General features: G+C 36.4%; 4 protein-coding genes across 4 annotated transcripts; 2 read left to right on the forward strand and 2 right to left on the reverse strand.

Annotated features, from left to right (window-relative positions):
• Positions 1–1,445: 1,445 nt before the first annotated feature.
• Positions 1,446–2,517, reverse strand: LOC116143598. The gene has a single exon (XM_031429058.1). The coding sequence runs from the start codon at positions 1,917–1,919 to the stop codon at positions 1,524–1,526; it is 396 nt and encodes a 131-aa protein (XP_031284918.1). The 5' UTR covers positions 1,920–2,517; the 3' UTR covers positions 1,446–1,523.
• Positions 2,518–2,579: 62 nt separating this feature from the next.
• Positions 2,580–9,585, reverse strand: LOC116143596. The gene is made up of 10 exons (XM_031429054.1): positions 9,300–9,585; positions 5,775–9,023; positions 5,474–5,667; positions 5,254–5,322; positions 5,010–5,162; positions 4,748–4,911; positions 4,467–4,614; positions 3,312–3,434; positions 3,118–3,205; positions 2,580–3,027 (listed from the first exon to the last, which is right to left on the reverse strand). The coding sequence occupies exons 2-10, from the start codon at positions 9,019–9,021 to the stop codon at positions 2,801–2,803; spliced, it is 4,413 nt and encodes a 1,470-aa protein (XP_031284914.1). The 5' UTR covers positions 9,022–9,023; positions 9,300–9,585; the 3' UTR covers positions 2,580–2,800.
• Positions 9,586–20,845: 11,260 nt separating this feature from the next.
• LOC116143466 (receptor-like protein 6) lies at positions 20,846–22,321 on the forward strand. Its single transcript, XM_031428926.1, has 2 exons — positions 20,846–21,545; positions 21,690–22,321. The coding sequence occupies exons 1-2, from the start codon at positions 20,846–20,848 to the stop codon at positions 22,319–22,321; spliced, it is 1,332 nt and encodes a 443-aa protein (XP_031284786.1).
• LOC116143612 (receptor-like protein 54) lies at positions 20,979–24,115 on the forward strand. Its single transcript, XM_031429073.1, has 2 exons — positions 20,979–23,762; positions 23,908–24,115. The coding sequence occupies exon 1, from the start codon at positions 22,679–22,681 to the stop codon at positions 23,735–23,737; it is 1,059 nt and encodes a 352-aa protein (XP_031284933.1). The 5' UTR covers positions 20,979–22,678; the 3' UTR covers positions 23,738–23,762; positions 23,908–24,115.
• The last annotated feature ends 2,899 nt before the right edge of the window (positions 24,116–27,014 follow it).

Here is a 27,014-nt window from a genome sequence, read left to right on the forward strand (position 1 = left end):
TTGTTCTGATGCAGAAGATGTGTTGGACGAGTTCGAGATTGAAGCTTTACAAAGATAAGTCATTGGAAGAAAGGTATGCAACTTTATTTCATGCTCAAATTCACTAGCTTTTCGTTTCAGGATGAGCCATAAAATGAAAGAAATTAGAAACAAGTTTGATGAGATTGCAGCTGTTAAGGCTAAATTTCATCTCATCCACTGAGATGAAAATAGGCCTGTTGTGAATAGAGGGAGGGAAATGACTCACTCCTTTGTGCTTGTGTCAGATGTTATTGGTAGAGATAAAGATAAAGAAGAGATTGTGAAATTATTGATAGATTCGAGTAATGGCGAAATTGTGTCCATAATTCCCATTGTGGGAATAGGAGGGCTTGGAAAAACCACACTTGCGAAAATGGTGTACAATGATGATAGGGTGGATAAGCATTTTGAGATGAAAATGTGGGTTTGTGTCTCGGAGGAATTCAATTTGAAACAATTGATGGTGAAGATTATTAAGTCTGCAACTAATAGAAACTATAGCAAGTTGGATGTAGACCAGTTGCAAACAATATTGCAGCAGAATTTGAGAGGAAGTATTTACTGATATTTGATGATGTATGGAACCAGATTCCAGAAAAATGGATGGAACTGAAAACGTTGTTAATGGGAGGAGCATATGGAAGTAAAATTATTGTAACTACGCACAGCAATCGAGTTGCCTCAATTATGAGCACAATGAGAGATGCTAATGGGTACAACTTAAAAGGTCTTCCCTATGAGATTTGCTTGTGTTTGTTCATCAAATGTGCATTTAAGGAAGGACAAGAGCAACATCCAGACCTTATAAAAAATTGCAGAAGAAATAGTGAAAAATTGTGGGGGAATTCCTTTAGCTGTAAGAACATTAGGAAGTCAACTTTATGCCTCAGGTGATGAATAAGACTGGAAATACTTGAAGGATAGTGAGATTTGGAAATTAGAGCAGAAGGAATATGTCATTTTACCTGCACTTAGACTAAGTTATGATCAACATTTAAGACTTATGGATGTCAGTCATTGAAGGAGTTGCCTAGAGATGTTTGTGTTAACCACCAAACAGAAGTCTCTGCAAGAGACTGGAGTTGGGTGCTTGAATTCTCTTTGGTTTTTGTGACAACTTAGAATATTTGTTTGAAGATATTGGTTGCTTCAATTTCTTCGCACATTGATAATTAGTGATTGTGAAAACCTGAATCTGCATTCAGAAATGGATTTGGAAGGAGACGAAGTTCGCCAAGATCACAGTAGGACAAGGCTTAAACTTAAAACGCTTGGCATTGGAGGATTACCACATTTGGTGGAATTGCCACAACGGCTAATCCAAACCTTTATTTTTATGAATCATGACCACAATATTTAGTCCCAATTGGTGCTAAAATGATAAGCATGTGCAGTTAAGTCAGGGAGTAATAAAGAAAACCAAATATGGGAATCAACTTCATTTTCATAAAAATGAAACAGTATCAACAATGAAAGAATCATGTATGAACAACACTAACAAATCATGAAACAAGACCTTTATCTTCCATATCAACACCACTATCAAAATTGAGAGCATAGCTTTGAGGATCATATTGAAATGTATTTTTGTACTTGTTTCTCTTAACATATCCACCAACTTTTCTAATGAAAGTCTTCCATTTAGGCCCTGCAAATACCTCAGAGACTTCCTTAACTTTCTTCGCCTTCTTTATCAGCCATGACTCTCCGTACTCCTCTCCATTCTGGTGCAAAAGCCGATTGCTATTGTTGCTTTGCCGCCATTTGAAGCAGAAAAGTAGAAAACAATCACACCCTTGTGAAGAAACATTGTTTTCATGGTAGTCATCAACATCATCTCCTTGATCTTGCTGGTTTAATGGTGAGATGAAGCTCAATTTGTCTTGAGAGAGAGCCATACGTGACAAAATGAGAAGAAGAATATGTAATGAACTGACAAAGAAGAGCTTTTTATTGGAGGTTGAAGAGAAATAGAAGAGGAAACATCATAAGAACGTGTATGTTTTTGCATAACGTTTTCTGGAAACAAAATATCGAAATAGATGTAAGCGAATTCCACACTGAAAATTGACATTGACCCATTATTTTGCCGGCTTACTTGCTTTCTTATTCGCTACTTCACGCGGTATTTTTGAACAACTGAACCAAAACATACCAAATTTTGTTTTGGTCAAACAAGAAATAAGAAACCAAAGCAAAAAATATCTAAAACATTAGAAATTGCTTCGAGATTTCCAGATTTCATGTAAGAATATCTTCTCTTGATATTATCTGTTAAAATAATATCAGAAAAGGATCTTAATTCTCGATAAGAGTTCATACCGTTGAAAGCTGAAACTAATGATAAGGTTTTGACTAGGTCCATTCATTTGGAAAATTGAAACCACCCACAAGGAAAAAGAGCAAAGTTGGTTTCATTAAGGTTACATTTCCATCTTGATTGCATGCTGTTAATCTCAAAATGAGAGTAATCTTTATAGATAATTGATGGTCTAATTGGGAGGTTCAAGTCAATGTTATGCTCAAGTGAGAAACTGAAGAATGTCACAAAAAAAGGCTAATTTGCATCTTGAGACATTTTCTTTCATTTGAAACAGAGGGAAACGTAACTTCACAAAGTATAAGACCTATAATTTGTATCAGGAAAAAGTGTGAAAAAGAAAACCATTTCTGTGTTACATTTCAAGGTGAAGACATAGCATGCCTTCGTATGGCCAAAGATTTAAAGAATTCAACAAACTGGTAAAGAAAAGTAGGAAAGCCACTGGCAAGCCAGCAACTAGCATGAACTATTTTTCAACTTGGGGTTGTGCCTAGGAGGCTTGCTGTGGGGGTTTTGTCCCTTGAGAGGAATCTTGGCTGCCATTGACCGCAATTCATTTGCAATCTCAGTGAAGTTTGGTCTCTCTGCTGGCTCAGATGACCAGCATCTCTCCATCAGAGATCTCCATTCTGGGTCACAAGATTCCGGCACTGGTGGCCGCAATGTATTGCTCACAATACCACCTGGTTAGCATTTCAGGTCAATGATCAGCAATACAAGTTCTGTACCCATCAATGAAAAACAAAATAAATTATTTGAGGTTAGAAGTTTACCAATAATTGCCCCATAGTGCAAGTCTGCATATGGTTCTTCACCGGTGAGAAGTTCCCACAGCACAATGCCAAATGAAAACACATCAACCTAGATAACAAGACATGCAAAAATAGACTTTTAAGTTTTGAGGAGACCGGATAACAAATTTTCGCATTAAGGAATGATCTCAGACAATAAATATAAGAGTCCAAACCTTTTCAGAGACCAGGCTGCTGCTACCATTCAGAAGCTCTGGCGCCATCCATGGAAGTGTTCCCCGAACACCCCCTGAGATCAGAGTCTGACATTTCACCTTAGATAGACCCAAATCGCCGACCTAGTACCAGAACAACAACTGAGAGCTAAATCTTTTTCATATTCAAAATGCAAAATCAGAAACAATTAGAGTATGTTTTACAGGCAGTTTGGAAATACAGAGCAGTATAATCAACAGAATAAACCTAAGAGAACCTCTCAACAGCCATGTGAGAAAAACGGAGAAAGTTAAGGTTCTCTATCAACTTGCAGGATTCAGTTGGGTTAATTGGCTGTGCAACTGAATTGGGTTGTAACCAGCCAAAACATCAGAATTTACATTAGCTTGACCTGAAAGCTACAGTGCTTAAGGGAGAAAAGGAATAAGTTTTTCCAATTCAAGTTTATATACAGAGATTCTTATGGCAACCTTTGTTAAAACTTTACTTGGGGAAAGATTTCATTAATGATGGAAGAAATTTTCGCTCAAGTGAAAAACTGAGAATGGAGAGGAAACTGGATTATTTTTTTTTCATTCATAATAGTCTATCCCTGCTGATGAGTAGTGACTACAAATCTCCACCTTCAAGCTTTCTATTGAGGCTGCCTTATTAGCGGCTACGTTACTAGAAACTGTTGTGTTATCTTGAGCCAAACTTAATTAAAACACACATGACCCCAAAACCTACCACTAACTCTAACTTCAGTATTCATTTTTGCACCACAAGTTAAATCCATTAACAGAATAAAATCCAGAATAACCCCCCAAACCTGCACACAGACAACTGACAATATATACATACCGTAAACAATTCAACACCAAATCCAATATTAGCTTAATTTCTCAAACTTCTCCTAAAGAGCTGCAGACAGAATTCAGTTACTGACTAGGGACATAACCACTTCAAATATTTCAGTCTTCTATGTGCATAGAAGATGTGTCCAACTCCTTAACCAATATGAACATGTTGTCTAGAAAATACATGTTTCCAACAAGAATGAATCAAATTTAAAAAATTGGTTTCCTAATAGAAAATTATACGTATAACAGTTGATCTTCCACAAATTTCAACAAAGTGAATTGCAAATAAACTCCCAGCCCCCAGTTACTAACCTTGCATATTGGGCGGTGAGGATCTCTAAGATTAACCAGTAAATTGTCACTTTTTAAATCAAAGTGTACTATATTCTTTCCATGCAAGTACTCCATTCCAAAGGCCACATCCATGGCAATCAAGAGACGCTTACGCTTATCAAGATTCCTGATGTATGATAAAAGCAATTATGAAACAGTTCATTATTCACTATGAAAAAAAAGCTTACAACCAGATAACCTTACCAAGAAGAAGTGAACGTATACTAAGAAAACAGAAGAAAACCAAAACAAATTCATACCTCTCATTCTTTTGCAAAGCATTTCTTAGAGAACCATTAACCATATACTCTGTTACTGTTGCTACAGAGCGTCCAGGGCCGTCAAGCACAACACCATAGAAAGCCACCACATTTGGATGGTGCAAATCAGCGAGCTTACTGGCCTCATTCCAGAAGTCATCAATCTGATTAAATGCAGACAAAATTTTAGCAAGAAATATCATTAACTGGATGTAAAATAATTAAAATTGGAGATTTTAATGCCAAATGAAAAGACACAAACCATGCGCTCTTGTTCTGAAGGTTTTCCAGCAAAACATCTGTCATTGATTCGTTTAATTGCGACATCAGTACCTCTCCACTTCCCATGGTAAACCGTGCCAAAGGTTCCAGAACCCAGTTCCCGCAGCTCCTCAAGGTCACTATTCTTTATAATCTGCCAAGTAAAATATATAGCTGAAATGAAAAGGCTGATAAAAGTAGAAAACCATAGAAAAAGAGAAATCAAATGAAGACAAGTCTTCAACCTGCAAGCGACCAACATCAGAAGCAGGAAAACCAAAATTCAACTTCTCTGGCACTTTATTCTTCATACCCTGAGTTGAAAGAACAAAAGGAAAAGACCGTTTGGCAAACATTAACATAATTAATCAGCAAAAGGCAACATAAAAATTAAACAAGCAGAAACACTAAGGAAGTCACAAGCACAAGGCACACACATGGGGTGTGAAAAATTAAACTGAGCACCTCAAGTTTGGCTTTGTGCTTCATTTCTATATCACTATCCTGAACTCCTCTCTCTTGATTGCTTTCGTAAGCAGACTCATCTTTCTCATGTACCACTGAATCAGGATTAGAATTTGTAGCTGACTGAAAAACAGAAGCAGCTACACCCTCAGCAACAGCCTGAAGCTCTTGCTTGATGAGTTCCTCAGATGATCCTTTAAAATGATATAGAAAACAATAAATAACCACTCAACAGACATTAAGAGATATAAAACTATGTTATTAACAAGCAGATGAAACCATCCAACCACAAATTTCCAACCTTTTTTTGAGATTGTATGCTCTGAATTGAAATCCTTGGTTGCATCATTCAGAGGCTGCTGAACTGCATCCTCAAATTGGGCATCTGTAATTAATTCAGCACTCTTGCCCAAACGGTTCTCACTGAAAGGATCCACAGGAAGAAAGGCTTCCCTTTTTGTTGCGATCTTGTTAGGTCTAGGAGGAAGAACATGAGTATCTTGTTGTAAATTCCAAGGATCCTGATTGCTAAACAGTGAGTTTGAGGAATCCTGAAAATCCCAAACCCTGCTTGATGGTGATAGAGATGATGTATTAACATTTCCAGGGATGGCTTCATAATCAGCAGCAGTTGGAATTCTACCAACCAAATGAACTGGTTCAGCAGCAGAGAATGCAGGGTTGCCATATCGAACTTCACCAGAATCCACGTGATGAGTTCCACCGTTTGACTGTTGATATAATCCAGGATTACCGGTAATGGGAGGTTGTGCTACCTCATAGGATTCCATGGGTTGAGGATTATTCATGTATGGAACTTCTGCACTGGAAGAAGGCAGCACTTCAGTCGTTTTATTCTGATTTGTGTCAAGAACTAATGGGGGTTGGCTAAAGGTGTTATCTACAAGCTGCTCCCTTCCCACTCTTTGCTGAGGTCTGCACTCCAAGATATCATCCTTTCTAATTTTATCAACAGGTAAATTATTCTGTTCATTCTTTATATTATCAGTGGGGCATACCCAGAGAGATTCCATCATCCCATCAATCAGCCTCATATGTTCATATGATGTGCAAGGGTTTATGGTATCTTCTTTAGAGACAACAGGAAGTTTGCTGGAATATTCTTTTGGAGATTCATGAGTCAGGTGTTCTGAAGATTTTACATGTACGAGGCCCACAAGAGGGGCATCACTGTTAACAGGTTTGTTGAGTAAGGCTTCTTGTTTGACCTGGTAGTTTGGTGGCAATGAAAGTTCTTCTTGGCAAGACAGAGGAACAGCTGCAGCACCTGCGAACACACCGTAAGATGGTTGTACATCACCTGCCACCCCAATCCCACCATGGGTTACTGCAATCCTAGGAAGGTCGGAATGGTCTATTCTCTGGAGGATTTGCTCTTTTTCACGCAGAGCCTCAACATTCTGAGCGAGCCCAACAGCCTCTGACTGAGGTGCTCCAACCTGATGATCAATATGACTGAAGACTGTTGTTTGAGGCACAGTTCCCTGTTCAACAACACCTTCGCCCAAGGCTCCAGTTACCATAACCCTGTTTACTGGTCGAGTTCCCATTGCATCTTCTATGCGAAGACTATGATAAATTGAATTCGAATCAGTTACAGGGCTTGTCACACTGTCTCGTTCCGTAGGATCTGAATGTGCATGAGGCAATGCTTTTTGGCACATATGACAGTCATCCAACTTGGGGATTTTCTGAGGAATAATTACATGTTGATGAGACAATGATCCATCAGAGAAGACAACATGCTCTGTTGGAGAAACTTGAGGCCAACCATAAGCTCCTCCAACAATGGCGGGGGGAACCTGGCCCTGGTACACATTGTAGTTCTGATCAACAGGTAGCTGAACAAGCCTCGTCCCCAATGTACTCTCATCAGAATAACGCTCCAACCGAGTTTGTTGTGGTTGCATTAAGGGCTGAATCATAGTTGGTCTTATACCAACATAAGATGATGTTGGACCCATTGTCATGTGCCCCATGGGAATAAACTGCTGAGAAGGGAGGCCAGGTGCATTATCACAAGGCTGCTGTTGATTAAGTATAGGTGCGGCATGCCCCAACAGTTGAGGATTTGCGAATGCCATCTGTGGAGGAAGATGTATATAGTCAGGACGGCCTATAACCTCTTGGCGAGGATCCAAATAAGCCTGCACATATGTCCCAGCTGGAGGAATATCCCCCCCAGGTTGATGCAGATCAACCCCCATTTGTTGCTGCTGTACGGCAAAGGCTGCTGCCCTCTCTGAATCAACCTCAGGCTGAGAAGATAAAGTCTGAGGAGGGCTGGACCTAACAATCGGAATGCCTAATGAAACAGGCGAAGCATCTGCATAAAATGCAGTACTAGGATCCACACCCACAATTTTTGGAGCTATTTCATGAGAAGCGCCAGAATTCTCTCTTGGTGATAATATGCTGCTTGATGGAGGCCCACTACCATCCACTTGACCATAACATACACCATCGATAGCCTCAGTCCCACTAAAATCAGAATTCTGTGTTGAACTCTGACTAGCTATACTCTCCTTCCTCATGATACCACCAGCACCTACATCTGGTATCCCATTCACTGCCTCAACATATCGCTGCCCAGTGTCAGGTATATCCCCAAGTTGCACCATCCCAGAAGGATCGAGCTCCGAAGCCGAAAACAAAAACACCCTTAATTTAGCTGACCCATCTGAAGACCTTTCAACCAACTTTTCATACTCATCCATCATATTATCTAGATCATCAGGGCACGAAACTGACACCAATGCATCAAGATCCTCATCAGGAAGCTGGTACTTGATAACTACAGGTTGCCCATAAGTATCCACCATCTTTTGCACTAGCTCATTAAAGTCCACGTCTCTCCTCACACTAATAATCCTTGTTTGCCCTCCAACATATCTCAACATACCATCACTTGGTCTAGGTAAAATCTTGCCTCCAAAACTACACAAAAACTTAACTTTCTTCCCGGATACTGAATCATCCCCACCCTCATCACTAACCTGATCCATCCCATTACCACTACCCCTATTCCCAAAATTAGGAATTACACCACAACCCGTAGCTAAATCATTGTTATTCACCTGATCACTACCACTACCACCACTAACAACCCTACTCCCCAAATTATGACTATAACCAAACCCAGCCCTCATTTCACTACTAGCCTGATCAACAGCATTCCCAACAACCCTACTCCCCAAATTGGGATTATATGCGTACCCAACAACCGGATTAACACCCGCATGCCCAACCGGCACTGCCATGGGCATACGTGAACCCCAAACGGTGGGGGCCACACCTGGCGCAGCTGCCACCGCATTGCTGTACCCTAAACCTACAAACCCGGCATCAGCAACAGGTGCCGGATAAAAAACAGGTATAGACCTAGGGCTACCAGGCTCACGAACCGGGTTAGGATAAAACCCTTGATTGGCAGTTGATACGACCGCAATGCGGGGCTCTTCAGGTACACTTCTGGCTATATTTAACGGTCTTAGATCTTTTGGTATTGAATTTTGATCAAATGCCATATCTACAAAATGGGATTTATATTCAAACGTCACTAAATCAGTATAAAGCTGGAACCTTTCACTTCTGAGAATAGGTTACTTTTAAATTAAAGAGCAAAAAATGGTGTAGAAACGACTAAATAATCTGAAAACTGATAAAACCCTAATAAGATTAAACAAAACCAGAGACAACAAAAAAAGGGTTTAATTATCCAAAAAGAACAAAAAAAAGGGTTCTTCTTTTATTTTATTTTTCCACAAAACCGGAACAAAAAGAGAGTGATCAAAGAGATGGATACCTGATATTGACAGAGACAGAGAGAGAGAGAAGAGATAGATTGAGTCGGTGAAAGAAGCTGGCGCTAGCTTTTGATTCAGGACCTATTTAATTCAGAATCTGAGCTCAAGTCTCTCTCTGTTTCTCTCTCCCTCCCTCTCTCACTCACTAGATTCTCTCTCTGATTATTAATTTTTAATAAAAGGTTTGGATTTTGTAGGGGAAGGTTGAACTAAGAAATGGTGTTGTTAAAATTTGTATTCGTATTTGTTTGTGTTGTGTTTTTTCTTAGTTCTTAAGGAAAGAGGAGACAGTGTAAGTGAAGGGGTGATGGCACGTGGAGCGTTTCATGCAATGTGACATTCTTTTTGTGTTATTTCAACTTCAACTTTTTATGATTGGGATTTTTCAATTTTTTTTTATTATTTATAATATTTCTTTTATTGATATTATTAACGTCAAACATGTCACAATGTAAACACCGTAACGTTATGTTTTAAATCATCTTTTTATTTTTATTTTTCTTGTAACTAAGCTATCCAGATTAATTTACGTGCACCATAATAATCCTTGAAAGAGACTAATCCTGCATTCCACCACCACGTAAATTGTGGATATTCAAATGAAAAATTTTATCTAAGATCGTGTGTATATCTACACTATCCTTAATTCGTCTTAATTATCTGAATTACGTCCTAATAGGTGATTTAAATCATCTTTCATAATAAGTTTATGTGAAATCTTTAGTGACTGATTTTCTGAATACATAATTGATGGATTAATTATGAAATGGTGTGACTTTGTTGGGAGTTTGGGACAAGTTGAAACCCACGATAAGGATTAAACATTAATTAATCTAATCAATTTCTACAAACCTACCTTAAAAACACACACAAACAAATACCCATATAATTTATTTATTTTGAAACAAAATGTTCCAATCAACTTACATACCTCAAATAATCTCGATTGTTAGGAAGATTCAAATTTGAGATTATGTGGTTTAACTTCATATCTCAACGTTTGTCCTACCACTTACATTGTTGTTATCACCATTTATTTTACTCAACATAATATATAATAGTATAATATAAAGAGCCATAAATCAAGGCATAGCTATAGGTGTTTGTTATTTAATTTAATTTTTAATGGTAGCCAAGTTGGTCTAAGTAGAATTTGTTACTTAATAATGGTAACTTTCAAGTTTGTGATTTGTTTATTAAATCTTTAAAATTTGGATAAAGTGGAAACTACAAGGAAGTTGATGAGGAAAAAGTTAATTAAAGAAAGTGTTTTGTAGAAGCATCCAATATTATGGTCAAAAGTCAAGTCTATTTTAAACTATAATTAACCAACTAAGCAAAGTTAGATTATGTGATCAACTTGAATGTGGGACAAGTTTGCTTGACTAAAGTGAAAAGGGATAAAAAGACTGAAAGAATTTTCTAATGAAAGGAGAATATTCATCTTAGATTCCTATGACTTTTTGCAATATAGACCACCGCCATTATAAGTACGACCCATTTGATACAAATTCAAATACGTGTCGATTCGTCATTGGTGGTTATCAAATCATTAAAATTCACAACCGAAAGGTTGGGAAGAAGATGTAATTTTTGACTATTTGTGGGGTATGGTATTAAGTAGGATATGTTTCCCATGAGGATATCACTAAGAATGATGTGAACAATCTACACGTTTAGGGCTTTAGGCTGTCTTTTCAATTCAAAAACCAAAGACTCTTGGACAAGGAAAATTACAAAACCAATTAAAGGGTTTCAGAAAGTGACAAACATACCCCTAGATTTATCGGATGTTATATGGAAGTAATGTGGGTTTATGTACCAATTGGGCCACTTAAGGCCTGCCACAGTATGTATGGGCTTGAAGGCCCAATGTGCTAGACTAGACTTATGGATAGTGTTAAAGAAACTCCATTAATTTGTTAGAAGGTTGATTGATGATGGTTCACTGTTATTCCTGCTTCTGCAATGGATATCGTCCGCTGCTCCATGGCTTCATGAATAGCCACCCTAAGCAAACACTGTTAAAGAACCATAATCATGAGATGGAGAAATCTGATTCTACTTTGAATTACCTATCCTTTCATCATTCTGTCAAATTCATCAGCCAAAACCATGGCTCCTCCTTCAAGATAAAATTCTTGCTGGTTTGAAAATAAGAAAATTTGGTATCAGGGAACTGATTATTAACTCAGGATTTATTAACCAATTAGAAAATAATTTCCAACAAGCAAAGGGGAAACAATAGATTAAACAATATAACAGGTACTGACACTGAGAAGATCACAAACTCACACCATCTGGAAAATTCTAGCAGTTAACAGAATTTTTATTATGCAACTCAGGCATATGTTCTTCAAAGAGCTGCTATTCAAATATTTATGATATGCTCAACTGTTTGAGTTGCAATTTTGTCAGGTATATACAATACTTTAGTGTTGAACGCCACCCTCGTCTATCAGAATCTACGTCAGCAAAGCTTCATGTTCAGTATGTCCAAATAAGAAAGGTATTTTTGAGCTAGCTTATGACATAATTCTATTTATTAAGTTGAGCAGATGTGAACCTGACCTGATAAAGCAGCTGTGCATATTGTTAATGCCAGACGTTGTTTGGAATGGATTTAAGAAAAACTGGACTGTGGTTGCAAAATCATGAAACCGATATTTATTCTGATTCTTTATATTCATTTGGAAAACATTAAGTTCCAACTTTTTGTAATTATATTCTTTCAAAAACATTGATACCATTTCACTGTGAGAAACTTGGAGATTACCATCAATTATTCCAATTCTGGAATGGTTTGGAGTGTTGAAATTGACTATGATTGGTTGGAAAATTTTAATGTGAACATCAAGTGTAAGACTAACAGCCCCAAGTCTGCTAATCGATACTAGCTGTTATCATGGTGATTCTTGTAGGAGATGAGGCAGCAGGCGAATGAAACTGGTGAGGCTGCTGCAGTACCCATTACTGCAAGCCAGCTTGACGTACGCTATTGTAATGTTAAGCAGTCGGGTTCCAAACTTGAGACTGGGTGATTTATTTAAATTTCCATAATGGCCTGTGATGTTGAGTTGCAATTAAAAGTAGTAAAATCCAATATTTGCAAAACTTTTGAGTTGTGTAGTGAATTGGTTACCCAAAATTCCGAAAGTGTGAGAACTAATAGCCAGAATAATTTTTAATGGCCTATTCGGTGGTACTATTTTTCAGTAGACCTCCAGGACGTACAATGAGATAAAGGTGGGTTCTGATGCAATATGAGCTTCATTCTGTTTTCTTTTTCAAACCCCACTACAATTTCATGTTAATCAGTGGTTCCCTTTAAACAGTTACCTGAAGAGAAGATTAGGCATTGGAACCCAAATATCAGAAGGGAAAGACATTATGAGTCTGTCACTAACAATTACTCTTAACATGACTCATGAATTATTGGAATATGATGCAAGAGAAAAGCGTAGTTAATTAAACTATTTCCGGGCTACCTTTACCGTTGATAGTGAAGTTGATCTGTATTTTCAAATAGTGCTGCACTGCTGCAATGTGTTTTTTTAAGATACCAGATTAATTATGGAACCCTACATTATTTCTGCAGACCAGAAGATTACTCTGGATAATGCAGAGCATGTCGTAGTTGTTAGATATTATTTGTGGATAATGTTGGGGTGTTTTATGCTATTCTTGTAGTTGATCTATGATTTAAGTACACTTATTTAAGAATGTTATGGACTAAATAGTGTTTAGTTTATGCGAAAATTGAGTAAACTTTTAGTCATATCACGTATAACGTTGTTTATAATCCTAAATGGGATTTATTTACCTGTTCAGTTAAAAAAAGAAAGAAAAAGATACCGATTGAGATTTTGTTTCCTTCGATAATCCTGATCTGACCAGGATTTTTAATTTAATCGGAAAAGAAGAAGTGGGAAAGTTTAATTGGAAAAGGAGAATGAAGTCCTGTAAATATAGGAGATCAAATTCTTTTCAGGTTAGTAATCTAATCTAACATTGCCTATATAAGTAGGCTTTATTTTAGATTTGTATTCACTCGTTGCTTCTTCTATTTCTTTGCCTTCTTTTTCTATTTTCATGGCTCCTCCAACATTATGCTTGCTCAAGAAGCAAACATGGCTTATGCTTGCTCAAGAAACAAACAACAGCGGCGCAAGCGAATCTCACTTCTCACCACTGGGGATTTTACAATCTCTCAACAGGTATTTTTCAACAGTTCAATTTACCACAAGCTTATGATAAGAAGTGTTATTCTTCCCGTGGTTGGCTTTTAACAATTGGACAGGATTGGAACGTGACTCTTTTGCATCCCTTTACCTATCTTCAAATTGAATTACCTCCATTGAAGACTTTCAAAGACTGGGAATGGGATAGTTTTACTCCAAATTTGGATAACGTCTATAAGACGTTTATCCAAAAATTTGCTTTATCGTGTAGTCCTTCATGCACATCAGATTATACAGCGATGGTTATTCATGGAGAGATGGGAAAATTGGCATATTGTAAAGCGGGTGATAAAGCTTGGACCACAATTGAAACACCTTTGTCCAAAGCTACGTCTCCATTTTATTTCTATGGTTATTAAGGTTATGGTGCGAGTGCTTGCTATTTCGATGTTACTTATTTCAAAGGGAAGTTTTATGGGGTAAATTGTCATGGTAGAATAATGTCATGTGATACTGAAGGTGACAATCCGACTGAGCCACAAGTAGTAGCAACTTTGCCATCGTCAATGATGCTGTTTGAGAAAATATATTTGGTTGAATCAGAATGATCTCTCTTAGCAATTACCCGAGAAGGCGTGCATGCACGACTTATTTATGAAGGGAGTGAAATTTGTTGCTATGGAACTCATGGATTCCGTGTTTTTGAAGTAAATTTTGAGAGTAATACATGCGAAGAGATGAAGAACTTAGGTAATAACACAGTTTTTGTGGGTGATAATTCTTCATTTTCAGTTAAAGCATCAGAAGTTATGGGATACAACCGTAATTCGATTTATTTTACTGATGATTGCTTGGAAAGTTATCTGGGTATGGATGAGGAAGAGAAGTTGGAGATGACGATGATGGACATGGGAATTTATAGGATGGAAGATGGAAGGATTGAGCCACACTTCAAAGGAACTTCCATTAGTTATATTACTCCCCCGTTGTGGATTGAAGGCGAGGTTGATCATATTTTAAGTAGGCTAGATTCAGTTTTTTTTTTTTTTATGTTTGATGAGTGAAATTTTGTTATCTTAATAAGATTTAAATTGGCTTTTCAATATGAAGCAATTGTTCAACAACTAGACAACCCCATGCACACTTGTGAAATTGTTCAATATGAGCATTTAACTCAGCAGTGTCTTCAAACAGACAAAGATGAAGAGTAGGGCAATAGATGTGTGCATTTCATAATTAAAACAACATAGATCATAATCCAAACATTCATAAAACATAAAACGCTTTAAACCTTCACTGTCCAATAACGTGCTCGAAAAGGAGGTGAGCATTCCACTCCTCTGCAGTTCGAAACCTATCAGGACACACATTACACACAAACAGTTTTGTCTGGTTATTCACTCGGACTTGATGCATAGAAAGAAGATGGTTTCTCATACTTCGCTCATTGGGATAGATCTTTTGGCATTCTGAGCAAACAAGCCGTCCTTCTGCAACAGGAAACGGTCCAGCCAACACTTCCCGTCCTCCACCTTGTCCGCCGCCACCACCTTGTTCAGCCATTTCTCCCATTGGCTACTTCTTCTTCTCGCTCTCCCACTGGCAACTTCTTCTCTCTGGTTAACAAATAACGAGCACAAGTCTCAAGTGAAGACCACCCTCTTCACATTTATAACATCTTGAGGNATCACGTATAACGTTGTTTATAATCCTAAATGGGATTTATTTACCTATTCAGTTAAAAAAAGAAAGAAAAAGATACCGATTGAGATTTTGTTTCCTTCGATAATCCTGATCTGACCAGGATTTTTAATTTAATCGGAAAAGAAGAAGTGGGAAAGTTTAATTGGAAAAGGAGAATGAAGTCCTGTAAATATAGGAGATCAAATTCTTTTCAGGTTAGTAATCTAATCTAACCTTGCCTATATAAGTAGGCTTTATTTTAGATTTGTATTCTCTCGTTGCTTCTTTTATTTCTTTGCCTTCTTTTTCTATTTTCATGGCTCCTCCAACATTATGCTTGCTCAAGAAGCAAACATGGCTTATGCTTGCTCAAGAAACAAACAACAGCGGCGCAAGCGAATCTCACTTCTCACCACTGGGGATTTTACAATCTCTCAACAGGTATTTTTCAACAGTTCAATTTACCACAAGCTTATGATAAGAAGTGTTATTCTTCCCGTGGTTGGCTTTTAACAATTGGACAGGATTGGAACGTGACTCTTTTGCATCCCTTTACCTATCTTCAAATTGAATTACCTCCATTGAAGACTTTCAAAGACTGGGAATGGGATAGTTTTACTCCAAATTTGGATAACGTCTATAAGACGTTTATCCAAAAATTTGCTTTATCGTGTAGTCCTTCATGCACATCAGATTATACAGCGATGGTTATTCATGGAGAGATGGGAAAATTGGCATATTGTAAAGCGGGTGATAAAGCTTGGACCACAATTGAAACACCTTTGTCCAAAGCTACGTCTCCATTTTATTTCTATGGTTATTAAGGTTATGGTGCGAGTGCTTGCTATTTCGATGTTACTTATTTCAAAGGGAAGTTTTATGGGGTAAATTGTCATGGTAGAATAATGTCATGTGATACTGAAGGTGACAATCCGACTGAGCCACAAGTAGTAGCAACTTTGCCATCGTCAATGATGCTGTTTGAGAAAATATATTTGGTTGAATCAGAATGATCTCTCTTAGCAATTACCCGAGAAGGCGTGCATGCACGACTTATTTATGAAGGGAGTGAAATTTGTTGCTATGGAACTCATGGATTCCGTGTTTTTGAAGTAAATTTTGAGAGTAATACATGCGAAGAGATGAAGAACTTAGGTAATAACACAGTTTTTGTGGGTGATAATTCTTCATTTTCAGTTAAAGCATCAGAAGTTATGGGATACAACCGTAATTCGATTTATTTTACTGATGATTGCTTGGAAAGTTATCTGGGTATGGATGAGGAAGAGAAGTTGGAGATGACGATGATGGACATGGGAATTTATAGGATGGAAGATGGAAGGATTGAGCCACACTTCAAAGGAACTTCCATTAGTTATATTACTCCCCCGTTGTGGATTGAAGGCGAGGTTGATCATATTTTAAGTAGGCTAGATTCAGTTTTTTTTTTTTTTATGTTTGATGAGTGAAATTTTGTTATCTTAATAAGATTTAAATTGGCTTTTCAATATGAAGCAATTGTTCAACAACTAGACAACCCCATGCACACTTGTGAAATTGTTCAATATGAGCATTTAACTCAGCAGTGTCTTCAAACAGACAAAGATGAAGAGTAGGGCAATAGATGTGTGCATTTCATAATTAAAACAACATAGATCATAATCCAAACATTCATAAAACATAAAACGCTTTAAACCTTCACTGTCCAATAACGTGCTCGAAAAGGAGGTGAGCATTCCACTCCTCTGCAGTTCGAAACCTATCAGGACACACATTACACACAAACAGTTTTGTCTGGTTATTCACTCGGACTTGATGCATAGAAAGAAGATGGTTTCTCATACTTCGCTCATTGGGATAGATCTTTTGGCATTCTGAGCAAACAAGCCGTCCTTCTGCAACAGGAAACGGTCCAGCCAACACTTCCCGTCCTCCACCTTGTCCGCCGCCACCACCTTGTTCAGCCATTTCTCCCATTGGCTACTTCTTCTTCTCGCTCTCCCACTGGCAACTTCTTCTCTCTGGTTAACAAATAACGAGCACAAGTCTCAAGTGAAGACCACCCTCTTCACATTTATAACATCTTGGGGGAGAATTACAATAATTCCCCTAAGGTTTGTTAACCTCTCCCACAGTTCCCATGTGAAGCTGCAAATTCACATGCAAATTCTTACCCACTCTCTGTCATCATATCACATGGCTTACTCTTAAACACTAGGACAATTTTAAGGACCATTTCAATTACTCGTTAATTATTTAATAATGATTTAATTGTAATTCTATAAGCATTTTCTTTCTAATATATATATTTTTTTAATCTAACATTATAGTAAATATTCATTATAAAAGAAAAACAATTTACAAAAGGCCATATAAAAATGACCATCCTAACATAGGACAAGCCCTAGGTTAGGCACAAAATAATCACTATAACTCTTAACTAATTGCTAAACTAACAAAAGCTAAACAAAGCAACAAGGCAAAAATGAAAACAAGGAATACACTCACTCCTCTTGTGTTGCAATCTTTATAAACAAAAGACTGGGCACAAGAGGAGACAAACTAACTCTAAACAAAACACAATGCGATACCAAAAGAAAGGACAACCACCCGATCTCAAGACATACTACAAGAAAAATGACTTTCGGTATCTAGCAAAATTAGACTCAAATCGTCCAAGTTAGATGCTAATTGTTTTGTGCGTCTAAATTTACGTAATCACTATGTAGTTGCAGAATCGTAGTCATAGAAGGAATGGGCAACTAAATATTAGGTTAGACGTGGAAAGCGTTTTTTTAGCAACTAGCAATTTAGTTACTAATTATTGTTTGAAATTGTCCTCTGACTTAGATGCTGAATGTGTAAGGATAATTTGATAAAATTACATCACCACTACTCAATTAGTTGAAGAATGCACTTTTTAGAGAGAAAAAAAATTAGTTGCGAATTTCAAAAAAATTAGGAGCTGAATGTGTAAGAGAAATTTGTCAAAATGTTTCACGACTATTCTATTAGTCAAAAAATGTATCTTTTAGTGAACAAAAAATTAGTGGTAAATTCTAATAATTTTAAATGCTAAATATTGAATCCAAATCTAGTAAATTACTTTCCGCTACTATGAATGTGTGTTTTTATAAAAAAATAATTAGTGGCAAAAGCATTTCATTTTAGTTGGGCACTGTGTATGCCCAATTTAGTTTATTAAATTTCGTAAGTCGTAACTAATGATTTAGTTATTAAAATTATTTTTTTGCATCTAAATAATATAGTAATCAAGGCCGTCTCAAGAACATTTGTGACCCTAGACAAGAGTTACTTTGGGGCCCTTTTAATAATATAAGCATATATTAAAAAATTATTTCAAATTTATTTTTCTTGCCTTTTGAGATGCAAAAACACTAATTAAATTTTTATATTCAAGTTTAGAAACCAAATCTTTTTCAATTGATAATATAGTCAAATTACTTAATCTTTCTTGTGAAGGCGAGAGGTGGACGATGGGCTACCGGGGGTCAAGTAAGTGAGGGGTTTTGGGGAGGGGGCTAAGGGGACGAAGATGGTGGTGTCGGGGAAGGTCAACGATAGCGGATACATGCAAAAAATTACTGTCGCACGCAGTGAAGAATGAAAATGGGTTGTGAAAATCAGTAAAAATCGACCAAATTGGGGGTTGTCAAGGCTGGGAAAACGTTTCGGAAATGATTGAGTGATGAATCCGGTCGATTTTGGTGAGAAAATTGACCGAAATCATCACTTTAACGCCAACAATGACACTATGGTGGTGTAAAGGGTGGAAATGCAATGTTTTCATCATTTTAGGGATTGAATTGGTGTTTTGAAATTTTAGCATTTAAATAATTAATTTAGTTAATTTAGGGGTGTGAATGGAAAATATGAAACATGGTTTTTTTGTAAATTTATGTAAAAAAATTATAATGAATTTGGGCCTTTTTGGCTTTTTTGGGGCCTTTGGACCGATTTAGAAAAAAAATTATAAACTTTTTTAAACCCAATTGTATTTTTGTAAATCTATTTAAAAAAATCTTAAAATAATTTTGGGCCCTTTTTAGGGCTTTTTTTTTGGGCCCTAAACAGATGCCTTACCTGCCTACCCCTTGGGCCGACCCTGATAGTAACCCATTGTATATGAGTTTTGTAATTGACGTGGTTTATACATTCAACATTAACAAGGTAAGAGTGACACAATATTAAAAAAAAATCTGGATATCAAATATCTTCATTGCATATAAAATTAATAGTCCATACCAATGTTTTGAAACCTGGACCGGACTGGGTGGTCAAACCGGTCCAATCAGATTTCGATGGAAATTTCGGTTTTAAAGGAGTAAAAAACTGAGATTTCACGTTAGACTATCTCAAACCGTTGTTAGACCATCTCATTATAGCAACCCGATGGTCCAAGCAATATAACACATAAATCCGGTCCAAACGTCAAATCCGGTCCCCTAACAAATTACAAAACCCTAAAGTCAAACCCCCAATTTTCTTAACCCATTTTTATTTGCTTTTGCGGTTCACAACTGTTTGGCACTATCATGCTCAAATCCTTTGTTGAACGATTGTAGGCCAAGTAATTACCAAACATGCTTTTAAGGTCAACAAATGAGGCAGGTCCCACAGTGGTCGACCCCATGGGACACCTTGCCCCAAGAGAGGCGGTCACTTGACAAAATTACAACGTGTTTCATGGCTATACAATTACAACATGTAGAAAACTCTTACTTGACCCAAATAAGTCTTTGCTGTTAGGCTCAGAGAAAAAGACTACCGACTAAAAACCATGTGTTGTTTTATATATAGGTATATTATATATATTAATTATATATATATATAATTATATATATATATATATATTATTGTTAAATCCTCCTTCTTATGAGAGATGCTTTTGTTATGTGATTACTAATAACTTGCATTATTGTATTAAAGAAAGGTGATTGTCACGTCGTGCAATAATGAATAAGTTAGTTGATAAAGTGGGTTTGAATAGAGCTCAAACTTAAAACTAGTTCAAGAGAGAAGGGAGTCCCATGTAATAGGAAACAGGCTAATTGATAAAGTGGTCATGTAGGAGAGAGCCCAATTATATACACATAACACATGTAATAGGAAACAAACTAATTGATAAAGTGGGCATGTAGGAGGGAGCCCACTTATATACACCATAACACGTTGTGGGATAAATTCAACTTCAACTACTCTAGTTGGACCCATTTGCATGTGTAAAATAATTGCATAGAAAGAAGAAAGAAAATGCATAGGATGTGCGTATATATATCTACATATTCATATTCATTTTCCCATGTCCAAAATTTGCTTTTGTTCTTCTTGGAAAGAAAAAGATGTGGGGATTATTTTGGCATTATCTAGTCCTCTACGTCTTCTTCTTGTTCTTCCATCTTCAAGTTATTTGTTCATCCTCAGTGACGGATCCAGGAATTTCACTCGATGGAGGCAAAAAATAAACAAAAAAAAAATTTTCCAAAGAGAAAAAGGGAAGAGAAAAAGGGAAAGAGAGGTTTCAGCGTGTGTTTTGTTCTGGTACTGTAAGAGTTCAAAAACCAAAAAAGCTTTTCTTTTCCCAAAATGTCAAAGTTATATAGTGGACAAAATATCAAACTCTTGTGGGGGCAAAATGTCGAAGTGTTATAAGGGATAAAATGCAACTAAATATAAATATTTATACCATTGGAAGTTTTTTAAAGTTTGAGTGGGGCCGTGGTCTCCACTCGTCATTAAGTAAATCCGCCACTGTTCATCCTCTTTTAACTCTTCTTCTCCGTTACAGAAACTTTGCTCTCCAAAGCTCTGCCCTTCTCCGTTTCAAGAACACCTTTTCGATTGAGGAGTCTTCAAGTTTTTCCAAGACAAATTCCTGGAAAGAGGGTAGTGATTGCTGCACTTGGGATGGGGTTACTTGTGATAGGTTCACCGGTCATGTGATTGGACTTGACTTAAGTTCTTCTGGGCTTACTGGTCCTATCAACGACAATAGCAGCCTCTTCCACCTTCACCATCTCCAGAAGCTCAATCTAGCTTACAATATTTTCGATCCATCCACCATCTCACCCAAGTTTGGTCAGTTCACCAAATTGACACATCTTAACCTTTCTGTATCCTCTTTCTATGGCCTAGTTCCAACCGAAATCTTTCACTTATCTAAGCTTGTTTTGCTTGACCTTTCTTACTCTAGAAGTCTGGAACTGCGTCAACATGGTTTTAAAAAACTCTTGCAAAACATGACAGAACTAAGATATCTTCATCTGGATTCTGTCAACATGTCTTCTGTTGCAGTTGGTTCTTTTGCAAACCTGCCTTCTTCTTTGATATCTCTGAGTCTTCAGAGTAATTACATGCAAGGCAAGTTTCCAAATGATCTTTTCCGATTTCCATTTCTCCAGCTGCTCAGATTGTCTGACAATCAAAACATAACGGTTAATTTGCCAAATTTCAACAGGAGCAATCCTCTTTAATTATTGGATCTCTCTTCCACAAACTTTTCAGGGAAATTACCCGACACAATCAGCAATCTGATGCACTTGAATGATTTGCGTCTAAGTGGATGCAAATTCGAAGGGTCAATTCCACCGTCACTTGAAAACCTTACTGAAATCACTTTTTTGGATCTGTCATTCAACGGTTTTACTAGTCAAATACCAACATCGATATCTAAACTTGACCAGCTCACTCATCTTAATCTTGGAGACAACAAATTTTCTGGGTCATTACCATCATCACTTGAAAACCTTACTGAAATCACTTCTTTGGAGCTGTCATTCAACGGTTTTACTGGTCAAATACCAACATCGATATCTAAACTTGGCCAGCTCACTCATCTTGATCTTGGAGACAACAAATTTTCTGGGTCATTTCCTCTGTCACTCGAAAACCTTACTGAAATCACTTCTTTGGATCTGTCATCCAACGGTTTTACTGGTCAAATACCAACATCGATATCTAAACTTGGCCAGCTCACTTATCTTGATCTTCGAGACAACAAATTTTCTGGGTCATTTCCTCTGTCACTCGAAAACCTTACTGAAATCACTTCTTTGGATCTGTCATCCAACGGTTTTACTGGTCAAATACCAACATCGATATCTAAACTTGGCCAACTCACTTTTCTTTATCTTTGAGACAACAAATTTTCTGGGTCATTTCCTCTGTCACTCGAGAACCTTACTAAAATCACTTATTTGGATCTTTCATCCAACGGTTTTACTGGTCAAATACCAACATCGATATCTAAACTTGGCCAGCTCACTCATCTTTATCTTTGAGAGAACAACTTTTCTGGGTCATTTCCTCTGTCAAACCTTACTGATATCACTGTTTTGGACCTGTCATCCAACAATTTAACAGGAGTCATCCTCCCGTCATTTTGCAATTTGAGCTCTATTGTGTATATTGACTTATCAAATAACAATTTTAGTGGATAAATTCCACCGTGTTTCGGAAAATTTGGTACGGGCCTCGATTCCCTGAATTTGGAGATGAACAACTTCCATGGTAGCCTTGGATCTTTAACATTTCCAACTTCCAGTAGTTTGACGGCTCTTATGCTTAATGGCAATCAATTGGAGGGACCATTACCACCATCTTTGATTAATTGTACCGATTTGGAAATCCTAGATATTGGGAATAACATGATTAATGATACCTTCCCCTACTCTCTAGAAGATCTTGAAAACCTTCGTGTTATTATTTTGAGATCTAATCGATTTCATGGTCCCATTAACAATTCCAGTGCAACATTTCCCTTCCCTAAATTGAGAATACTCGACCTTTCCCACAATCAATTTACTGGTCCTTTGCCAATAAATTATTTTAACAATTTTGTGGCTATGATGCCTTCGTCCATGGATAATGTCGGATTCAGATATATGTTCAATTCTGAATTCGAATATTATTCAGTAACTTTGTCGATCAAAGGAGGTGAGATGGAAATGGAAAGGATTCTAACCATTTTCACAACCATAGATTTGTCCGACAACCTGTTTCGAGGACCAATTCCAGAGGTGATTGGAAAGCTACAGTCACTCAAACTGCTCAACTTCTCTCACAATAGCTTAACTGGTGATATACCATCGTCATTGTCAAATTTGACACAACTTGAAGCATTAGATCTCTCTTACAAGCAGCTCGTTGGAAATATTCCAATGCAATTGACAAGTCTAACATTTCTTTCAGTGCTAAATTTGTCATACAATCAGCTTGTGGGACCTATACCTCAAGGAAAGCAATTTGATACATTTCTAAACGATTCCTTTATTGGAAACTTGGGTTTGTGTGGATCAACATTGTCAAAAAAATGCAGCAATGAGGAACCAAATCAACCAACATCAGTAATCCTTGAAGAAAACAATGCTTCAAGCTGGTTTGATTGGAAAATTGCCTTGATGGGATACGGATGTGGATTGGTACTTGGCATATCTATTGGTTACATTGTGTTCTCAACAGGAAAACCACAATGGTTTGTGAGATTGATTGAAAGAGAGGGTCCGAAAAAGGTGAGAAGGCTGAATAGGGGAAGTAGAGGAAGAAGAAATTAGCATCTGAAAGTTGCTCTTCAATTTTGTAAGTGCTCTAATCCTCTTATAGCTATAAATTGTGTTTTCTTCCTGACAGCTTTATCATAATGAACATGGCTAGAAAAGAGACATTGAATTCATATTTAATCCAACAATTTTTTAGATTATCACACTTTGTTTTTCTTTCTCAGACGACTTGGAAGAGTTGATAAACATGGAAGAGTAGTATTTGGGAGCTGGATAAGCTGCTATAGTCTGTCTCTGAGTAATCTTCAATCTTCTGTATTCTAAATTTCCATGTGAGATTGAGAGTTAGAATTGCCATAACTATGTATGCAAGATATGTTAATTTTGAAGAATTCCAATTTAATAAAGTTCTTAATGTTCCCTCTCTTGCCTTGGATCATTGTTACTTGTCTGAATTTTGTTGTCCCTTCGTATTGAAACTCAACTTATTTGTACTACCTACTGCAAATTTCGGAAAAAGGGTACTGGAATACCTTTGCCCCAATTATTGTTACTGTTTAAAGATGTACTTTTTTTACGTTAGAAGTTTTTTTCATCAGGAACAGTACCGGCACATTATGCTTTCTTCAGGTAACATCACGATGACCAAAAGTCTTTTGTCATCATGGACATGGCTGATAAATAACCGGTTTTAGTGTATAAGATAAAATTTTGGGAACACATTGAGCAAATGAAGTCTTTGGTCAAGTCAAGAGATGGTCTGCTAAGTGGAATCAACATTGATATTTTTAATACTGATTGCATTTTTTTTTAATTAAATTAAATTGAAAATAGTATAAACAGAGCATGATAAATATTGCACATTTTTTTTAGTTAATTTCTGAAAAATTAAATATCAAATAAATATTGTGCGCACCTCGACTAATCCTTAAAGCTTTGAAGTTAAAAACCAAGTATAATCTCTAATGACCACTCTTATTAACAATGTCCGAGAGGAATCAAACTCAAAACATCTTAAGTAATACACTCAAGAGTCTCTATCGCCCTACCCATGGATGGTTAATATGGTTAATAAATTACATATTATTATCTGGTTGTAAGAGATATCAATGCAATGAGAATCTAGTAAAAAAAAAACAAAGGTTTATTACCCACAAAATTCTAACACTTGCTGTAATTAGCATTCAATCCAATGTTAGAAAAGAATATATATATGAAATTTTTAATTAAAAAAAAAAAAAGGTGCATTGCTTCATTCATGGGAAAAAGTACCTGCAACAATCGGCAACAAGATGACAATTCTAGTATTTATTTAAATTCACATAACATGTTTCAAGAGCCAACAAGATGGAATTGGCTTTACAGTTTTTGAAGTTCGCACCATGAAAATGTAAAGATGTTTTCCAGTGGAGTAATGTTATACTTTGTACTATTTTTTTATACAATTTTATAAATATTATGATGTGACATGTGTTACAATCACACAAATTTTATTATAATATTAAAAATTAAAAATAATTAAAAATCTATATAATTATGATATATACTACATCATGATGTAATAAAAATTATGTAAAAGAGTGATGTAAGTATAACATTACTCTTTTCAACATTTATTACGTCTTTTAAGGGTCAGGCTGTAGGGGAAACTTTCCAAGTCCTTGCATTCTAAGAAATCAGTTATATCAAGATATTTTTCATTTTGGGCCTACGCAGGCCCGTTTGGGTTTCATGCAACACGTTTATCTAGCTTTGTTCCCTAATTGACAAGACTGACTTTAAGTACTTTGATCATTAAGGTTGTTTCGTGAACCTTTCCTTTAATAGGGAGGACTTTCCTCGCCTGTAATTCTGCCTCTTCCATAACATTTTCATTTTGTAAGGGGGGAACGACTTAAAGAGTGTTTGTCTGAGCTTATAAAAATTAGCTTATAAGTAATAAGTATTTGAAATTTTAAGCAATTACGTGTTTGATTAAAATACTTATAAGTGACTGATAAGTAGTTGACGTGTTTGGTAAAATGTGGCTTATAAGTACATTTTATTATAAAATGACTAAAAAGGGTATTACATTAAATAAGGGTGTACTATGGAATTTTAAAATTAAACAAGGATAATGTGGTAATATACTTGGTCAAACTAACTTATAAGCAGAGTGCTTATAAGCCAAAAAAAAAAAAGTACCTCCCCCCAACTTATTTTTTTTTGGCTTATAAGCTCAAAAAAGTTATAAACAAACAGGTCAGCTTAACTTTAGAGCTTATAAGCTAGTTTGACCAGCTTATAAGCTTAGACAAATACCCCCTTAAACATACTCAAGGTTTAACATAACGATAAATTAGTACCCAAAAGGTTTCAAAAAGACAAATCGATACCTTTCATCCTATTCTGTTATAGAATTCCGTTTTATAATAATGAAAATACTAAAATACCCTTTGAAGTTTGACAGCTTAGTTTTTTATTAATTTATCATTAGTCGATTAATTCAATTACATAAATACCCACATCATTATGGTGAATTACATTATGCCCTCATGTTGCAAGTGACCAATTTATCTCTCTTTTACATCATTATGGTGAATTACATTATGCCCTCATGTTGCAAGTGATCAATTTATCCCTGTTTTTGGTAGAAGCAGTATCAATATACTCAAATGTAGCTGAAAATTGAAATTTTTCATAATTTAAAAGAAAGCGTTCATAATTAACATCAATTCATTCAGTATCAATTAATTCTTCATGGTTTTGTTATGCAACGGAAACATAAACTCTAACGCTAGCTTATTGAATATAATAATACAAGTAATAAAGCATAAATAAATTGCCAAAATTAAATGCAAAAATAAAGAATACCAGGAATTAACGAGGTTCGGTATTAAAACCTACGTCCTCGGGCGCTGCAAAAGAAAGCTCCACTATCTCCAAGAATATTACAAATATTGGGCAATACAACAAATACCCAAAACAAAGGGAGATACAACAAAACTTGCAAACTAAAGGGTCCTTAAAGAAGAACCACTTGCAAAAGAATGATGGAATTACAACTTGGGATACAAATAACATTGATTTAGGTGCTTATATATAGGCCCCAAAAGTTTCCCACTTTTCATTCCTTTCCATGTGGGACAAACTAACTCATTTTGGCCTATTACATAAAGTCCCTAAACCTTTCTCCATTATCACTTCTACCCCATGATTTTGCTAAAAGCCATTTTTCAACAAACTCCACCTTGGCGAATTAGCAAATCTTCAAAGTTTTGTGTTCTTCTGCCAAATTTTGCAACACCTTCAAAAGCACCAAAAGACCCAGTCAAGCTCGCAGGATTGATCA

This window comes from Pistacia vera, unplaced genomic scaffold (assembly GCF_008641045.1).
Source record: "Pistacia vera cultivar Batoury unplaced genomic scaffold, PisVer_v2 Contig430, whole genome shotgun sequence".
NCBI lineage: Eukaryota > Viridiplantae > Streptophyta > Magnoliopsida > Sapindales > Anacardiaceae > Pistacia > Pistacia vera.

Bases quoted from the DNA above. Each gene is read 5' to 3' on its own strand.
- LOC116143598 (XM_031429058.1), bottom strand. From the start codon at position 1,919: ATGGCTCTCTCTCAAGACAAATTGAGCTTCATCTCACCATTAAACCAG.
- LOC116143596 (XM_031429054.1), bottom strand. From the start codon at position 9,021: ATGGCATTTGATCAAAATTCAATACCAAAAGATCTAAGACCGTTAAAT. The intron at 5,163-5,253 runs GTTGAAGACTTG...TTTACTTGGCAG, and splicing joins CTGATGTTGGTCGCTTGCAG to ATTATAAAGAATAGTGACCT. The intron at 3,435-4,466 runs GTTAGTAACTGG...TTCTGGTACTAG, and splicing joins CTCACCGCCCAATATGCAAG to GTCGGCGATTTGGGTCTATC.
- LOC116143466 (XM_031428926.1), top strand. From the start codon at position 20,846: ATGCAACTAAATATAAATATTTATACCATTGGAAGTTTTTTAAAGTTT. The intron at 21,546-21,689 runs GCAAGTTTCCAA...CAAACTTTTCAG, and splicing joins TCAGAGTAATTACATGCAAG to GGAAATTACCCGACACAATC.
- LOC116143612 (XM_031429073.1), top strand. From the start codon at position 22,679: ATGAACAACTTCCATGGTAGCCTTGGATCTTTAACATTTCCAACTTCC.